An 18,159-nucleotide genomic window follows, 5' to 3' on the forward strand; every position below is an offset into this window, starting at 1 on the left:
CAGTGAACACCATCAGCTTTCAGCTGAGCTGAACCAGCTCAATGAACCAGGCCCAGACATTTAGGGAAAGCTGTGAGTCAAGGGCCATTGAGCCAATGGCTTTGCTTCAGGTGGTAGGAGTAGTGGATAATGTGTCCCCCAAAACTCATTTTTCCACAAAAAAAGCAAGATCCGTCTAGAACCAGGCCAACTGTGATCTTGAATATACAATTTCCATATGATCAGCAAGGTCTTTGGGCCCTTGTTAGTTGTAGAGTCCTGGTTGAGCCACACCAAAATGAGGATATCAGGCTATACAGTCACAAGGCGTCATGCTCAGGCGTTTAGTTTCAACAGGAGCTTATTAGCAGGTTAATAGCTGCCTTAAAAAAAATGGGGGGGGGGGGGTGGCGCAGCCCAGTGGTACAGTGGTTAAGTTTTCGCGCTCTGCTTTGGTGGCCCGGAGTTCACAGGTTCAGATCCTGGGCACAGACCTAGCATTGCTCATCAAGCCATGCTGAAGCAACATCCCACATATAAAATAGAGGAAGATGGGCACAAATGTTAGCTTAGGGCCGATCTTCCTCAGCACAAAGAGGAGAATTGGTGGCGGATGTTAGCTCAGGTCTGTCTTCCTCAAATAAATAAATGAAAAGTGTGTGTATATGCATCAGGCAGGTAGTAATGTTGTAGTTGAAAAGGGCTTGTCTGAGTACTCTGGCAGCCATTAAGTCTTTAAAGCTATGATTTTCCTTTCTTCTCTTGGGATTCTATATTTTTTCTGCTGGACTCCTTAGGAGGGGACAGAGAGGTAGAGGGCAAGTTACATATTCCCTGTTACCTCTCTATATGTGGCATTTCTGGAACAGGAGAATCAGCTCTGATACTCATGGACCAGGGAAGTATAACCATGTAACACATCAATATCAGTTACACATTCTGCAGCAAAAGCCACAACAACAGTCTATTGAGAGGCCCAAGAGGCTCCACCTATAAGGTCACTTTAGCATCGCTTCCCCACTGAGAACTTTACCCAAATCCCATAAGTTGAATTTAGGTGCCTTTTCCCCCTAAGGTATCAGAGACCAAGGATCTTAATGGATGCACAATTTATGAATTACAGCAACAGCCAACCAGGGACTATGTTATTCCCTAGCTACTGGAGAATGCAGAGTGGTGGGAGAGGCTAGCTCACAGGGGGTGTTGGGAGGGGCAAGGTTATTTTTTTCTCCCTTGGCCCTCCCACTCCAATATTGGGGCCTGAGTATAGGCACTGCTTCCTCCTCTGGGTACCTGCCAGTGAGCATCCTCGCTCAGAGGTCCCTTTCTTTCTGCCCCAGTGGACACCACTGCATTTCACCCCACAGTCCTTGGTAATTTGAACCACCCCTATACCCAGCACCCCATCCTCCTGAGCTGTCACATTGGACTATCGTGGGGGCCAGAAACGTGAGCAGCTGGCTTTGCACTATTAGGCAAGACTTTATATTCACTTTTGTTTTGAGGGGCTGCTCACCTGTGGCTCAACTAAATGACCTTCTAATGTTTTGGTCCACTCAAAGGTCTGACACGTAGCAAGATTCTCATGACTGATACCATTTATTTCAGCATTAGGATTTAATTGCCTGAGAAGCCACAATAATGTAGCCTTTCAACTGGAGCCCCAGGGTTTGCTACCTAATTGTCATAATAACATCCCTCCTTCCTCCCATATAAAGGAGAGTGAGCAATAACCAAAACGCCATTCAGGTGGCTTGTTTCAATCCTACGTCTAGGACTGAACGTGTGGACAGTGGAGGAGCTGTTCCTTCCCCTTCACCCGCCACCTGGGTGAGAGCATTTGCTACCAAACCTCAGGGAGTCACCTCGTATCCCCAAACCTGGCCTACAGGACCTTCCTCTTCCGTAAAGCCATGTTTCTGTCTGCATCCAATTCTCAGTGCCAAACTATCAGATCTAGGATTTAATTTCACTTTACTGACACACTAATAGATTAGACTTATGGTTTCATGGATACTGGGAGAAGACACAAGATTCTTGGGCTAGGGACAGAGAACTTTGTTACAGCACAGCTAGCAGCATGAACATTAACGTGTTTGCCTCAGTTCCCTTCTCCCCCAAATCCCATAGGGTTACACAGAGGGCTCAGATGGATGTCCGCACATATCTGTGGGTGTGCTACAGGAGAGAAACACTGAGCTTGGGTAATAAACCATTTTATAGCAAGCAAAAAGCTGTCTTTTGTCCTGGAGGAAGACAGTGCCTCATCTCTCAGACTTGGTTGCCACAAACACAACCCACCTGAGAAATGGCCCAAACAAAGCTCAGTCAGGACCTTACATTTTTGGCATACCCATAGAAGTGTGAAAGACTTAACTAACACCACCAGGCAGAAGTTGGAAAACTATCTCACCTCAATTTTTTAACACAATTTAACAATTTTATGGGGTTTTAAAAATATGCATGAGTATAACACACACACCACCCTTTCCAAGAAGTGTTTTGGAATCCATTGGGATGGAAGAACCTGTATTCAAAGTAAGCAAACTTAAAATGACCAATTCATTTGAAAAGAAATCAAGTATGTATTTAAAAGAGAAGGAGTCACAGTATTTCCTCTTAATGAGTTCCATATGTTTGTTAAATTGATGAGAAGATTGCCGAGATTTGGAAGACTTACAAAATGGCAGCATGAGGCGCTCCCTAGACCTGCTCCCCAGTAAAATAAGCATAAAAGTTGAAAATTATAAGACAAAAACAACCACCTAAATTCTGGACAGCAAATGAAGAAATATTCATTTTAGACAATTTATTAAAACTTAGTAACAACAGCAAGAGTCTGTGGCATTTGAACTATACCTGCTCCCTCCCCCACCTCCCTCCTCAGCTCAGCTTGACTGGAAGCTCCACTCCAGGTGAGTGTGGCTGAGATGATGAGGCTACTTCTCCCTGCAGCTCCCAGTTGAGGGCTTCACTATCTTCCTGGGAAGGGCAAGATGCCAGCGTTCCTCCTCACCTCCCTCCCCAGATACATGTTCACAGGCTATATTACAGGTGAGTATGGCCAAGAGGTCGGGTGATTGCTACTTCCACCTAGCCTCCACTTATAGGGCAGAGGCTCTAGCTCAGGATATCATGCCGAGAATATTGGGGTCTCAAGCTCCCTCATTCCAGCTCATTCATGAATGGAGGTTCCATCCTAGAAGAGGCAAGCCAAGAAGACCAGAGGCTACTCCCCAACACCCTGCTCCTAAAGCAGGGCTGTCACTCAGGGAGAAGCACATCATTGGCCTTGTTCTCAGCTCTGAAATTCTGGCTCAGAGATTCTTTCCGGGGGGAGAGGCAAGCTGCGAAACAGAATTCTAAAACTCTCAAGAAACTGACTTTTATTTGAAACAGAGGCTGGGAGAAGTTCAAGCCTAAGGGTGCTCTCAAAATCAGTGGAGATTTTGGTATTAAGTAATTACAAAGAGGCTGATAGCTTCATGTGAGACACAAGCTAAACCATAGGCCAGCAAGTTTACTGGAAACAACCAGGGAAAGAGACATCTAAGAAGAGCCTGCCTGGGGTCAGAAGAAACCTCAAACATTGACCTCAGAAACTAACCCCGCAAAGGAGTCCAAAGTGAATTGGATGACATAAGGGAGGAATTTATACCTCAGGCATTGTTGAAAACATTAGAGCAATTAATCTGCAATGAGTGAAGGCTAACAGCTGGGTGTGATACCATAGAGGCTTAACAGAATAATCAAGAAAGAGAGTCAGCCCTACTAAAATCACTGTCATCCCAAGGTGACAATGCTTATGTCCAAGACTGTGTCCACTAAGAAGCAACATCAGAGGTTGTATACAGTGAGGGAAATAGACTTCACTAAAATAGCCCACCATGTAACTAAACAAGTAAATAGTCACAAGTCTGAGGGGATCAGTATCAAGAGTTACTGCATTATATTATCTAAACTGTCCAGTTTTCAACAAAAAAATTGCAAGATAAGCAAAGAAACAAAGTATGACCCATACACAGGGGAAAAAACAGGCAACAGAAACTGCCTTTGAGAGGACCCAGATGTTGGACTTAACAAAGACTTCAAAGAAGCCATTATAAATGTGTTCAAAGACCTAAAGGAAGCCACACTTAAAGAAGTAAAGGGAAAACCAGTTTGGCAGTTCCTCAAAAAGTTAAACATAGAATTACCATGTTACCCAGCAATTCCACTCCTAGGTATATACCCAACAGAAGTGAAACTGGGTACTCAAACAAATACTTGTACCCAAATGTTCATACCAGCACTATTCAATAGCCAAAAGGTGGAGACAACCAAAATGTCTATCACCAATGAGTTAACAAGATGTGGTGTATCTATACAATGAAATATTCTGCCATAAAAAGGAATGAAGTACTGATACATGCTACAACATGGATGAACTTTGGAAACATTATGCTAACTGGAAGAAGCCAGGCATGAGAGGCCACATATTTATGGATTCATTTATGTAAAATATCTGAAATTGGAGAAATTGGAGCCCTCATACACTCTTGGTAGGAATGTAGAGTGGTGCAGTCACTTTGCAAAACAGTTTGACAGTTCCTCAGAAGTTTATACATAGAGTTACCACATAACCAAACGGTTTATGTGAGCCAGCAATTGAGCTCCCAGATATGTCCCCAAGCGAAATAAAAACATATGTCCACTCAAAAACTTGCACACCAATGTTTACAGCAGCATTATTCATAATAGCCAAAAAGTGGAAAAACCCAAATGTCCATAAACTGATGTATGGATAAACAAAAGGTGGTATATCCATTCAATGGAGTAATATTCAGCCATAAAACAAATGAAGTGTCAGTACATGTTACAACATGGATGAATTTGAAAACGTTAGGCTAAGTGAAAGAAGCTAGTAACAAAAGACCACATATTGTATGATTCCATTTATATGAAATGTGCAGAATAGGCTAATCTAGAGAAACAGAAAGTAGATTGCTGGTTCCCTAGGCTGTGGGAAATGGGGGAAATTGGCAGATGACTGCTAATGGGTTCAAGATTTCTTTTTAGAGAGATGAAATATTCTGGAATTAGATAGTGATGATGAATACACAACTCTGTGGATACACTAAAAACCACAGATGTTATGTCAATTATATCTTTAAAAGCAGTTACCCCCCAAAATTTTTTTTTTTAGTTAAGCTTTTCACTTTTAGAATAAGTGACATAAATTTCTGTTGATGGTAGAGTATTTGATTTCATTACCACTCTAAATTCCCTTGCACGTTTCCTACTGGATCATAGACTGGACTTTGACTACATCTTGTCTGTCTAAAACAAAACCTACTGGCACCTCTTCCTCCCATACTTATTCAGTTAGCTGAGTCTGGGACCCTGGGGGGATGATTGAGGTCATTACTGCAGGTTGGCCTTATCCTTCTCCTTGGCATGCTATGGATAGTAGCCTTAATTAAATCCTTTAAGAGACAAATTGAACAGATTCGGTTTCTGCCTCTGTTGGTCAAATTAATCAAAGTAGCTGACAGGGTGACATGCTTATGTAAATATTTGAGTTCAGCCAAGAACATGTTGGGGTGGATAGTTGGGAGAGGCAATCTGCCATGGACCAGCACGTTCTTGCTGGGTATGCCAAGAATGCAGGGCACTGATTACTCTTTACCTAAGACATTTCTTAAGGCTGTGTGTTTGCAGCAAGCAACCTGAGGGATGAAGTATTATTTCCTTCAAGAGCAGGCTTGCTTCAGTTTCCTTAAAAGTGGTGAATCCCCAAGCTCAGTGTTCCTCTCCTGTAATACAACTCACTGCATGAGCAAGCGTCCATCTGGCCTCACCTACTTTACGCTGAAGGACTTGGAGGCCTTGGGGAACCAAGACAAACATGAGGCCCTGGATACTGTTCTTGTCATGAGTAACAAAGTCCTTTTGCTCTGACCCAGGAATCTCATGTCTTCTGACAGCATTCGTGAAATGGTAATACGCTAACTTATAAGCTTGTAAGTAGGGTAAACTCTCAGACCCTGCACAACTCGACATCACAAAAATCAATTCTTGGTGGTTTTTAAGTTGAAAAGTGAAAGGTAAAATAGTAAACTTAGTGAATTTTTTCTAGAAGAAAACATAGGAGAATATCTTCATGAACTTGGGACAGGCAAAGAGTTCATAAACAGAACACAAAAAATACTTGCCATAAAGAAAACACAGATATATGGGACTATATTAGAATATACTTCTCTTTAGCAAAAAACATGATTAAGTGAGTGAAAAGGCAACCCACAGAATGGGAGATATGTTTACAACATATATGTAACCAACAAAAGGCTTGTGTCCAGAGTATGAGAGGAACTTCTACATATCAGTAAGTAAATCACTCAACCCAAAAGAAAACTAGGCAAGATACTCAAATAGATACTCCACAAGAGGCTATCCAACTGGACAATAAAGAAATGAAAATGTGCTCAAATTAATTAATAATCAGGGATTGCAACTTAAAGCCACATTGCATTGCTACTATACACTCACTAAATTGGCTAAAATTAAAAAGACTGGCAATGCCACATGTTGACAAGGATGTGGATTCCAGGAACTCTCATTGACTGATGTAGGACTGTGAATCAGTATAACCACTTTGGAAAACTGTTTGGCATTAAGCTAAACATATGCATATCCTATAAGCCAGCAATTCTACTCATAGATATAAACTCAGTTGGAAACACAGGTACATGTGCACCAAAAGACATGTCCAGCAGTACTTATATTAATATTATTCAGAATAGTCAAAAGTTATAAACCACCCAACTATACGTCAGCTGTAGAATGGATAGATAAATTGTTCAAACAATGAAATACTATGTGGCAGTGAAAATGGATATGAACAAACTGAAAATGAAAATGAACAAACCATAGCTATCTGCAACAGTGCAGATGAATCTTGAAAACTTTTAGCAAAAGAAGCCAAAGAAGGATGGTGGAGCAATATTAAAACCAGACTGAATAGAATCTGAAGTGAGAAACATTAATATGGGTAGAGGGAGACATTACTTAATGATAAAAGGAATAGTCCACCAAAAGATATAATGATCATGAGCTTGCAACTAACACCATAGTCTTAAAAAAGGAAAATTATCACAATTACAAGCACAATTGACAAATTCATTCACGGTAGGAAACTTAATACACTACTCTACATTTTGTAAATACAGAAAACAATGCTATACGTTGTTTATGGATGTATATTTTAGTATTAAAAGTAGGACATAATCATGGACAGAAACTATTTTAAAAACTTCATGGTAGTAGCTGCCTCTGCAAAGGGAGATAAAGAGAGCAAGCCTGAGTAGGTATACAAAGGAGGCTTTAATCTGAAATGTTTTATGTTTTAAGAAACATATCTGACGCAATATGGTAAAATAGTAACATTTTAAAATTCTGGGTTTGGGGTACATGAATTTATATCATCCTATTTTATTTCTCTGTATTTTTGAAATTTTTCATTATAAAACGATAATGCACACAAACTGGCAAAAATTAGTAGAAATGAAAGGAAAATTTGATTTCAAAATACAAGTATTGTAAATTAAGAATTCTACAGATTTAGGACAAAAAATGAGAAAAAGAAAAATAATACTATCAATAAACAACTATTTATATTCACATAATATATTTGCGTGCACAGATATACCTACGTGGAAAGGATATTTAGACATATATAATAGAGCACACTACATCTCTCAAATAGAGGCTATAATATTCTTTGAATATTTATGGAGCATATACAAAATCAATCGTGTATTTGGTCACAAAAACAGCTCTTACAAATTTAAGGCAAAAAATAGCAAAATAGGCCAAGGATATGAATAGACAATTTAGAGAAAAGCATTTCCAGATAGCTAGCAAGTTCATGAAAGATGTTAGATTTACTAATCATTAGAAAAATACAAAGTAAAGTAATAAGAAGATGCCACCTTTCACTCATGAGATCTTCCACCATTTAAGAATAGGGAGATCTTGGGGCCGGCCCATGGCCAAGTGGCTAAGTTCGCATGCGCTGCTTCGGCGGCCAGAGTTCACCAGTTTGGATCCTAGGTGCAGACCTACACACCGATCGTTAAGCCAAGCTGTGGCGATATCCAACATAGAGGAGCTAGAGGGACTTACAACTAGGACATACAACTATGTACTGGGGCTTGGGGAGGAAAAGAGAGAGAGAGATTTGCAACAGATGTCAGCTCAGGGCCAAACTTCCTCACCAAAAAAAACAAAAGGAAGAAAATCGAAGAGGAGAGTCAAAATCTTAAAAAAAAAGAAGAGTAGGTAAATCTTAAAAACATAGTGCTGAGTGAAAAACTAAACAAATCTATGACAAATACCATATACATAAATCAGAACTACTTGCATACAACGATCATATTAAAAGGACACATATAACAAAAGGACATTAGACATTAGAATGGTTTCCTGGAGTGATGGAGGATGGGGTTGAGAAATGGAAATAATGGAAACAGATGGAAAAGTAAATAAAATGAATGATGGTACCTATTGCTTGAGGGATGTAGAGGAAAAGGAAGCCTCCAACATTGCTGATAGGAATATGAAGTGTGACAGACCTTCTGGAAAACAGTCTGACAACACATGCTAACATATTCTAGCAACAGTGGGCTGCTCATCAACAGGGGAGAACTAAACAAATCATTGATACTGTGAAATATGATGTCGCCGTTAAAGGAGCAGTAAAACTCCACTGGACGCTTTGAAGAATTTCCTAAGATATCAAATAAAAGGTGTAGAAAAGTGAGTATACAATGATGCCATTTTATTTATTATGATTCTCCCCAACCCTTTAAATGTATGCGTGAGTATGCACATGTGTGCACAAGCACAGAGAAAAATAAGAAAGAACACACGCTAAGTTAGCATCAGGAACTAAACTAATGGAAGGTGGAAGGATAGGAGAGGGAAGAGTGGAGGCAACCAAAAGAGGGAAAGAAAAAATAAAGATAGCACTAAAAAATTCAAGTGTATAATCACATTTATTCATGGATGTAGAATTATGTATATGTGGGGTATTTGTAGGCAGAGAATAATAAGATTTGTATTTCTTTGTTTAAAGTATGAATTTCTTAGATAGTTGGAATTTCAAGCCACCTATGAGATATATTGGTCATGTGGGTCTTGGTCGTTGCCTGCTTTCATAACTCTACTTTATGCATGTACAGTCCTGGCCCTAAGTTTGTTGTCTCCATGATTTGTACTATTTGTGAAATCTTTGTGGTTATAGTTCTTTCTGTGGTGACCTCATTACCCACATAAGTTTTAAGAAAAATAGTGAAAACAAATTTCCTAGGTTAACAGATAAAACTTGTCAATTAGTAGGCCCTAGTTTAATGTTTATTTAGGTATATACAACTGAAATCTTGGCGGTAACTGTGTCTTAGGAATTAGGGAGACTGACTTAGGAAAAACACTTTTTTGTCATTGAGAATGCATTTCAGTAAATAAGATATGCTGAGAAAAAAATGTAGAGGAAGAGCACCTTGTCCATAACTGAGCACAGACAAGGCTTTCGAATCTTACCAAGCTTGAGTTGTAAATGTTAATGTAAAATGTACACCCTGTTTATGAAAGGACTAAGTGCTAACAAACAGCATTAAACCAATAATAGGAATCAGTACAGGTACAGTGTAATTTACTGTATCGTATTTGTGTTTCAGATGCCTTTGGTGCTTCATGAAGAATATTTCCAGATACATCACAGACATTAAGCCTTTGCCTCCCAACATAAAAGATAGACTGATTAAAATAATGAGCATGCAGGGGCAGATCACAGATTCAAACATAAGTGAGGTAAGAGTATGCACAACTGTAAAGCAAGCATATTTTACTGTTTAGATTGGTTTCAGATTTTTGGAGCAATGATACAAAGTAAGATTAGTAATACTTTTAAAATATAATAAAGCATCAGGATTCTTGTTTTATCTAGAACCAAAATGTCCACATGTGGGGCCAGCCCAGTGGTGTAGCAGTTAAGTGAGACTGTTCCACCTCGGTGGCCTGGGGTTCGCCTGTTCGGATCCCGGGTGCAGACATGGCACCGCTTGTTGAGCCATGCTGTGGCAGGCGTCCCACATATAAAGTAGAGGAAGATGGGCACGGATGTTAGCTCAGGGCCGGCCTTCCTCAGCAAAAAGAGGAGGATTGGCAGCGGATGTGAGCTCAGGGTTAATCTTCCTCAAAATAATTAATTAATTAATTAATGTGGGGGGAAAAAATAATGTCCATGTGTAATAGTTCCTGAAAATATCTCCCACTATTCTTTCAGTTACTTCCTTTGTCTTCATGGTACCAGCACCCTTGATCTCCATGTTTTCAAAAAGTTTTAGACTTTTTGATCAATTATACCTCAATAAAGCTGGAAAAAATAAAAATAAAAATACAGGCCAAATAAACAAATGGCCAAAAAATGACCCACAGTAAGAAATATATGTTACGTTGTGACTCTGTTACGTAAACCAGGCTTACATGTAACAATACTGTGTGCAGTACACTTGGATATCTTCTATTTTATTCTATGTCTTATTTCATTTAAAAAAGGGTTGATCACAGCCTAAATTGATGTTATCCGTTCATGGATAACAAGCAGCAGTTAAAAAATCACTCTTCTAGGGGCCGCCCCATGGCCAAGTGGTTAAGTTCACGTGCTCTGCTTCGGCGGCCCAGGGTTTCACTGGTTTGGATCCTGAGCGCAGACATGGCACCACTCAAGCCATGCTGAGCTGGCGTCCCACGTGCCACAACTAGAAGGACCCACAACTGAAATATACAACTATGTACTGGGGGGATTCGGGGAGAAAAAGCAGGAAAAAAAATCACTTCTAAACTCTTCTCGTTCTTCTGGATACCTCACTCCTGGTTACTTATACTCACTCCCCTTGCCTACAACTAAGCTAAAATTGCCTATTCTATAAGGTGGAAAGTATAGTAAGGGCCTCCAACCTGAATTAAATTTCAGGCTCTGCCGTCCTGTCTGACACTGAGCCTCAGTTCTCAGTTCTCTGTAAAATGGTTTTGCAGCCGTCATCACTGTCTGCAGAGACTAGAATTACTAATGGCTGACTTTACCATACATTCTTCCCAAATCCTGTGATCCAAAGGAAGCCAACTCTGATGATAGCACTCCAGTGTGTGACTAGCCCTGGGACTTCGCGCTGTGATTGTGCTTCAGTGGGCCCTTAGTGTTTCTTCTGCATTAACTGGGTGTGCCTTTAATGCTTTATTTTCTTCATGTTAGCGTGCGTTGGAACACACACATTTCAGTGTTGTAGCCTGCTTGGCTCTATGGAGGTAGACTAATATCTCCAGGCACTGATTGTTGATGGTTCTGTGGATGTGTATAATTTAGGTGGGGTTCACAGATGGAACATGACACTACAGACACTGTCGGTTTCTCTCACTTCCGCACCATCCCCATTTCATTCTACCCCTTTGGCGTATATTTCAGTGACTTCAACTTTTGTTTTATGGCAATCCCTAACGTTCATTCAGACCTCATTTTACCAGAGTAAAAACGGGATAAAGAGGTTAATGAGAAAAAAAAGAAAAGCGTGATTTTCCCTGTTACTCTCCTTCTAATCCCCATCCTTACAAGAGTCTTGCTTATAAAATTATTCAAAAAGACAGATCTAACGTCTGTTACAAAGTTGCACACATCTTTAGATGGCTCTTTTTGAAATAGTTCCTAAATCTTTTTATAGTCTCTGGATGGGGAAAACCTTTTTAAACATGACACCAAAGTTAGAAATCGAAAAGAAAAATTGATGGATTTGATTACATAAGAATAGAAACTTCTTTATGGCAAGAAGAAAAAAAAAAGAACCAAAGTCAAGTAACAAACTAGGAAAAATATTTGCAACATGTATGAAATTCTATAGGTTTTTTATCTTGACAATGTAAAAAATACCTACAAAACAATAAAAAAAATCAAATAATAAAACAGAAGAATCAGGAATACTCAAAGAAAAATAAATAAACCACCAATAGCATATAAAAGGATATTTAACCTCATTAGTAATCAAAGTCACAGTTTGCCTGTCAGTTTGACAGAGACTTAAAAAATAATAATACCCAGTTGTGGCAGTAGCGCGGGGAACTTACTTTTCTCCCCTGCTGGTGAGAGTGTGAATTGATGAAAACCTTTTAGAAGGACAGTTTGACATTAACTATCAAAAGTCCCCAAAATTTGCTTCCTATTGACTCAACAATTTTACTTGTGGTATTTTTCTTTCCAGCTTTATTGAGATATAATTGACATATTGTGCAAGTTTAAGGTGTACAACACAGTATGATGGTTTGATACACTTATGTATTGCAAAATGATTATCATGATAGGGTTCGTTAACATCTCCATCACTCGCATAATTACCATTGACTTCTGGCATCAATCTGAATAAAATAATCAGAAAAGCACAGAAGAATGCTCATTTATAATAATAAAAATAATTGAAAGTTATATTAGCATATATTACAAGCAAGGCACTTTTATTTCTCACAAAATATTATCCTTGTTTTGATAATAAGGATAGTGAGGCACAAAAAGAAAGCAGAGCTTGATCACACTCATGGGGTTCAAACTCAGGCAGTCTGCCTCAAGAGCACGTGTTCTTAATCACAGCCTGAACGTGCAACTTAATTGATTGCCAGTGTAGGATATGTTTTTGTGTTTGTTTTTTTTTAGGAAGATTAGCCCTGAGTTAACATCTGCTGCCAATCCTCCTCTTTTTGCTGAGGAAGACTGGCCCTGAGCTGACATCCGTGCCCATCTTCCTCTACTTTATATGTGGGACACCTACCACAGCATGGCGTGCCAAGCAGTGCCATGTCCACACCCGGGATCTGAACTGGTGAACCCCGGGCCACCAAAGCAGAACATGGAAAATTAACCACTGCGCCACCGGGCCAGCCCCTAGGGTGTGTTTAATAAGTTATGGTACATGAATAAAATGGAATAGTATGCAACTATAATAAATTATTTTTGTAAAAAGTGCTCATCTTATGGTATATATGATCTGATCCCATTTTTCTTCAAAGGGTTTTTTTTTAACTCAAAAGCATCAAAACTAATATGTTTGTCTCCCGGTGTTGGTATTATGAGCAATTTTAGGTAGAGTGGTTAAAGGCATAGCCTTTGGAATTAGAAAGACCTGGGTTCCAATCCTAGCTCTGCTCCTTTTTTGGCTGTGTACTTGTGTTGGCTACTTAAGCTTTCAGTGCCTCAATTTCCTCATTTATAAAATGGCAGTGACCAATCTCTCAGGGGTGTGTGTGTGTCAGAAGGAGAGAGAGAGAATATTCAGTGACAATGTATCTAAAATACTTAGTACCCTTCCCAATAAATAGAAATAGTTATTCTTATCATTTACTATAATTTTTCTATATTGCCTGAATGTTTTACAGTAATAATACATTACTTTTATATGCAGAAAAGTAGTCATTTCTATTTAGGAAAAATTAAGTAAAAGAAACAAAAGATACCCCCAGGAAGAGAGCTCAGAATGCTTTGAAACTGATCTGCTATTTGTTAGTCTCAGGTAAACCCTCAATAGTACTAGGTTTGTTTGTACTAGCTCCCAAAAATAAGAAAGAAGAAGGTAATGTTCTGTGTAAGCAGCACTAGTACCCTATGAGCATTTTGTATATAAGTGATTGAAGACTCTTACCTGCTGAGCAGGGGCGTGTAGCGAGAACCTCTGATAGAAGTTGGGAACTCCTAGGAGAGGAAAATTGCCCTCCCCCGCCCTGGTTCTGCCTCTCGGGCTGGTGGGCCCTCACTCTGCACCAGCCCTCTCAGCGGTGCTGGGTCCCCATCAGGACTTGAAGGGCACTAGAAGCTGCCCCTCCAGCTGGAACTAGACTTGGTTATTTCCTGCTGTATGTATCTGTGTCAACACAGGTAAGTTTCTGTATTCTTTGCTGTTTATTTTCCATCCACCGTTTGTCTGTTATGACCACCAAAACGCTGAATAGGGAATAAACATTTGTATTTATAGGAAAAGTTAATTTTTCAAAATCACATGTTTATCACAGATTTTACATCCTGAAGTCCAAACTCTAGATCTGCGGAGCTGTGATGTTTCGGATACTGCTCTCCTGCACCTGTGTAACTGCAGAAAACTGAAGAAATTAAACTTAAATTGTTCAAAAGGGAACAGAATTTCCATAACTTCAAAAGGTCTGTTCATTAACACTGAATAAATTGGTCATTACTCTTCACCATCTGGTATCATTTTGGAGCAAAGAATGGGAAAATATGTCCAAAGAGAGTATGAAGATATCAAAAAATTGAAACTATATTTATCAATAAAATAGTCAAACTAAGACAAAGAATCCAAATTAGAGTTCTTGCTTATAATCAGTGCTGAAAGTTAAGACATAATTGGGTAAGTCATTACCTTGCATTTTAAACATATTTAAAATAAACGTGGATGGATAACTCTGTATTTTAAATATTTTGCCTGGTATAGTGGAATAAGACATGAATAGTTCATACTTTGTTAAGGCTTTTTGATGCAATATGACAACAGAAAGTTAAGTCAGCATCAGTTTAAATTTACCAGACACTCTCCTATTGGTCTGTACAATGTGTAGTTTTTTATAGCCAGACAAATTGCCTTTTTCAATGTCACTATTACATGAATTAGTGGATTTTTACCACTTTTTTCTAGTGTAGACCATTTTTTTCCATATAGAATTTTTACCTTTTTTTCAATATAAGAAAGAGGGACTTATTTGGCTAACTAGGTTTCTGGAAAATTTTATGGATAGTTGGCTATATTTTGCAATCATCTTGGTTAGCAGGTTAGGATTTTCATGATATTGCAAAGAAGCATAGTTTTTAAATATTCACACAAGTAATGACTGACTAGAAAGAACTTCTATGCTGGACACTGATGAGTAAAATAAAAATCATTTAAGATATGGAAAACAGGGGCTGGCCCTGTGGCCAACTGGTTAAGTTCGCACGCTCCACTTAGGCGGCCTGGGGTTTCCCTGGTTCAGATCCTGGGTGCAGACCTGGCACTGCTTGTCAGGCCATGCTGAGGTGGCATCCCACATGCCATAGCTAGAAAGACTGACAACTAGAATGTACAACTGTGTACCAAGAGGCTTTGGGGAGAAGAAGGGAAAAAAAAAAAGATCGGCAACAGATGTTAGCACAGGTGGCAATCTTTAAAAAAAAAAAGATATGAAAACAGTAAAAGTGACCTACTCTTGAATTTACCATCTTCCCTTTTGTGTATTTTGCCCATAAAGGTATCTTTTTAACAGTTGAATAACATTTGTCCATGACTGAAGGACCCAGGATCCCCCAAGTACTCTTTTACAGTCATGCACCACATAATGACATTTTGGTTAACGACAGACCACATATAGGACAGTGGTCACATAAGATTAGTGCCATACAGCTTAGGTGTATAGTAAGCTACATCGTCTAGGTTTGTGTAAGTCCGCTCTGTGATGTTCACATGATGACCAAATTGCCTAACGACATATTTCTCAAAATGTATCCCTGTCATTAAGTGATACATGACTGTATTTATGTGGCACGTTATGCACCAGTCTCCGTCATGCATTTACATCAGTTTAATTGGATTTAAGGACTTCTCTTTTCTTGACCCTCAGTAAAATCTAAGATTGGTCCGGGTTAGCAGAGAAGGAGCATGGTGGTAGAAAAGGGCAGAGTCAAAGAGGGAAGAGAGAATGGGTAGACACAGGTATGATTCCTAAGGATAAGCGTGAAAACTGTTACTTAAAACATTTGGGCAATTTAGGGGTCGGCCCGGTGGTGCAGGGGTTAAGTTTGCACATTCCACTTCTTAGCAGCCTGGGGTTTGCTGGTTCAGATCCCGGTTGCGGACCTACACACCACTTGGCAAAAGCCATGCTGTGGTAGGCGTCCCATATATAAAGTAGAGGAAGATGGGCATGGATGTTGGCTCAGGGCCAGTCTTCCTCAGCAAAAAGAGGACGGTTGGCAGCAGTTAGCTCAGGGCTAACCTTCCTGAAAAAAAAAAAAAAACATTTGGGCAATTTAACGTTTGATTTCCCTTCAGAGTTCACAAGAAAATTAACTTTACTATTTTAAAAGTTTGTTTTAACAAAAAAGCGAATCATTTACTACTTAATTACTTAATTTGATTCTGAATGACTTTTGGCTGTGTCCTAAAAGCAAATCTCCTCATAAATGATAAAAGCTTGCCAATAATTGCCGATAATCTGAAGAATATACTACAGACCGTTTAGAGAATTCCTGAAACATTTCAAAAGACTTTTAAATAATGACAACATCACTAGAGAATAAGTCTGTCCTCACAGATGGATACTTTGAAAAAGGCTAACTTAGAATTAGATGTACCAGTACTGGAGATGCTAAAATGAAAATCAGTCACATTTCTCATATATGTACATGTATAGCTCATTGATACCTAATTATGTTTTCTGCCAGGAATAAAAGCTGTGGCATCATCTTGTTCTTACCTGCATGAAGCTACTTTGAAAAGATGCTGCAACCTCACGGATGAAGGAGTCCTTGCTCTTGCGCTCAATTGCCGGCTGCTAAAGATCATTGACTTAGGTGGCTGCTTAGGTATTACCGATGTGTCGTTACATGCATTAGGAGAAAACTGCTCATTTTTGCAGTGTGTTGATTTTTCAGCTACTCAGGTAAATGAAATATAGACTTGAAATATACAGGCTGTGTATGTTTGCCCAATGTATTTCCATGGCTCATCAGAAGAACGTAATTAAATTTTTGTTGTTGTTGTTGAAATTGTTGACCACTTCATGCTTTAGTGCTTAAATAATTGCAATATAATTTGGCACATTCCCTTCAATTATTTTAAGTAAGGGTGGAAGCCATGTGAGGCTAAAATATTTGTTTGCTGAATGGGAAGCAATAAAACTCAATGATTAATAATTTTTAGAAAATTTTACTTCCGTCATCTCCATTTATGTACTGTGTTGCTTTTTCCCCTTGCTTAGGTATCTGACAATGGTGTGGTTGCGCTTGTCAGTGGACCCTGTGCCAAGATATTAGAGGTAACCTGAAAATATTTATAAAGATGATGCTAACTAAATTTCTATATTATCTAAGAAATTATTTTTTAAATTTAACAGACAACCAATGCCTTATTATCAATCAGGTATTTCCATGGACTTTTTTTTTTTTTTTTGCTTCCACCTCTTTATTCTCAGAGTAAAGAAAAACTGGTAAGGTTAGGAGATAAAGTATGCTGTAAAATAAAAACCTGTTTTACTTCCAATGAAAGCTTTTCTTTTCCAGAAGTTTTATTTCTAACACATTTAAGGATAGTCTTATTATGGATGAGGATTGTGACACTTTATCAATGTAAAGTGATATTCTGTAGAATTTTCATGTCTGATTGATATTTCTACCAGGACTACTTATTCTCTTGCCATCATATTTTTCTTGCCATTGTATTTATTCTCTTGCCATTGTATTTTTCTGGATCCATGAAGGGATCCAAGATATACCGCTGTGGCATAAAAATTATTTTGAGCTGAAGATGTTTGAGAATCCACAGATGCAAAAAGGGGCTTTGTCTAAACCCTCCCCTCCCCCCAACTGCCTAAAAGCAGAGGCTTCCAAAAGAATTCAACTGCCATCAAAACCCCTTCAAGGAAGACTTCCCATACCCGGGAAGATTACTCCTGTCCCTTGGGAAGTCAGATGAGAAATTGCATAAACAGACACTGTCATAAGACTGTTATACTTTCACCTAAAATCTCTTTCATCTTCCCTAGAAGTCATTTGTTTTTCTATGTGTCCTTCCCCCCCCATTAAGATGGTATATAAACTCTAAATTCTAGCCATTTCTTTGAGCTGCTTTCTCAGTGAGCACTTATGTGAATAAACTTTGGCTTTTCTCTTGCTAATCTGCGTTTTGTCAGTTTAATTCACAGACCTCCCAAACAAGAGCCTAAGAAGATAAAGAAAAGTCTTTTCCTCCCCAACAGCTACTTTGTACAGCCATTTAAACAGATCTTAAATTAGTGTTTAGCCTTTGGATTCAGTGATTGATATGGCACGTGTAACCTGTTTCTAAATATATTAAGAAGCCTTTTGTCCCAGGATTTTGGTGTCTTCCTTTCCCGATTTAT

General features: G+C 39.0%; 1 protein-coding gene across 2 annotated transcripts in view; it reads left to right on the forward strand.

Moving 5' to 3' along the window:
* AMN1 (antagonist of mitotic exit network 1 homolog) overlaps positions 1 to 18,159 on the forward strand; it is a 51,009-nt gene that overhangs the window by 13,595 nt on the left and 19,255 nt on the right. For both annotated transcript variants that reach the window (XM_046639795.1, XM_046639787.1), the window contains exons 2-5: positions 9,696 to 9,828; positions 14,065 to 14,209; positions 16,484 to 16,701; positions 17,020 to 17,076. In XM_046639795.1, coding sequence (XP_046495751.1) covers positions 9,712 to 9,828; positions 14,065 to 14,209; positions 16,484 to 16,701; positions 17,020 to 17,076 — 537 coding nt within the window. In that variant the 5' untranslated portion in view covers positions 9,696 to 9,711. The remainder of the gene's footprint in view (positions 1 to 9,695; positions 9,829 to 14,064; positions 14,210 to 16,483; positions 16,702 to 17,019; positions 17,077 to 18,159) is intronic.

The sequence above is a fragment of the Equus quagga genome, chromosome 1 (assembly GCF_021613505.1).
Source record: "Equus quagga isolate Etosha38 chromosome 1, UCLA_HA_Equagga_1.0, whole genome shotgun sequence".
Classification (NCBI taxonomy): Eukaryota; Metazoa; Chordata; class Mammalia; order Perissodactyla; family Equidae; genus Equus; species Equus quagga.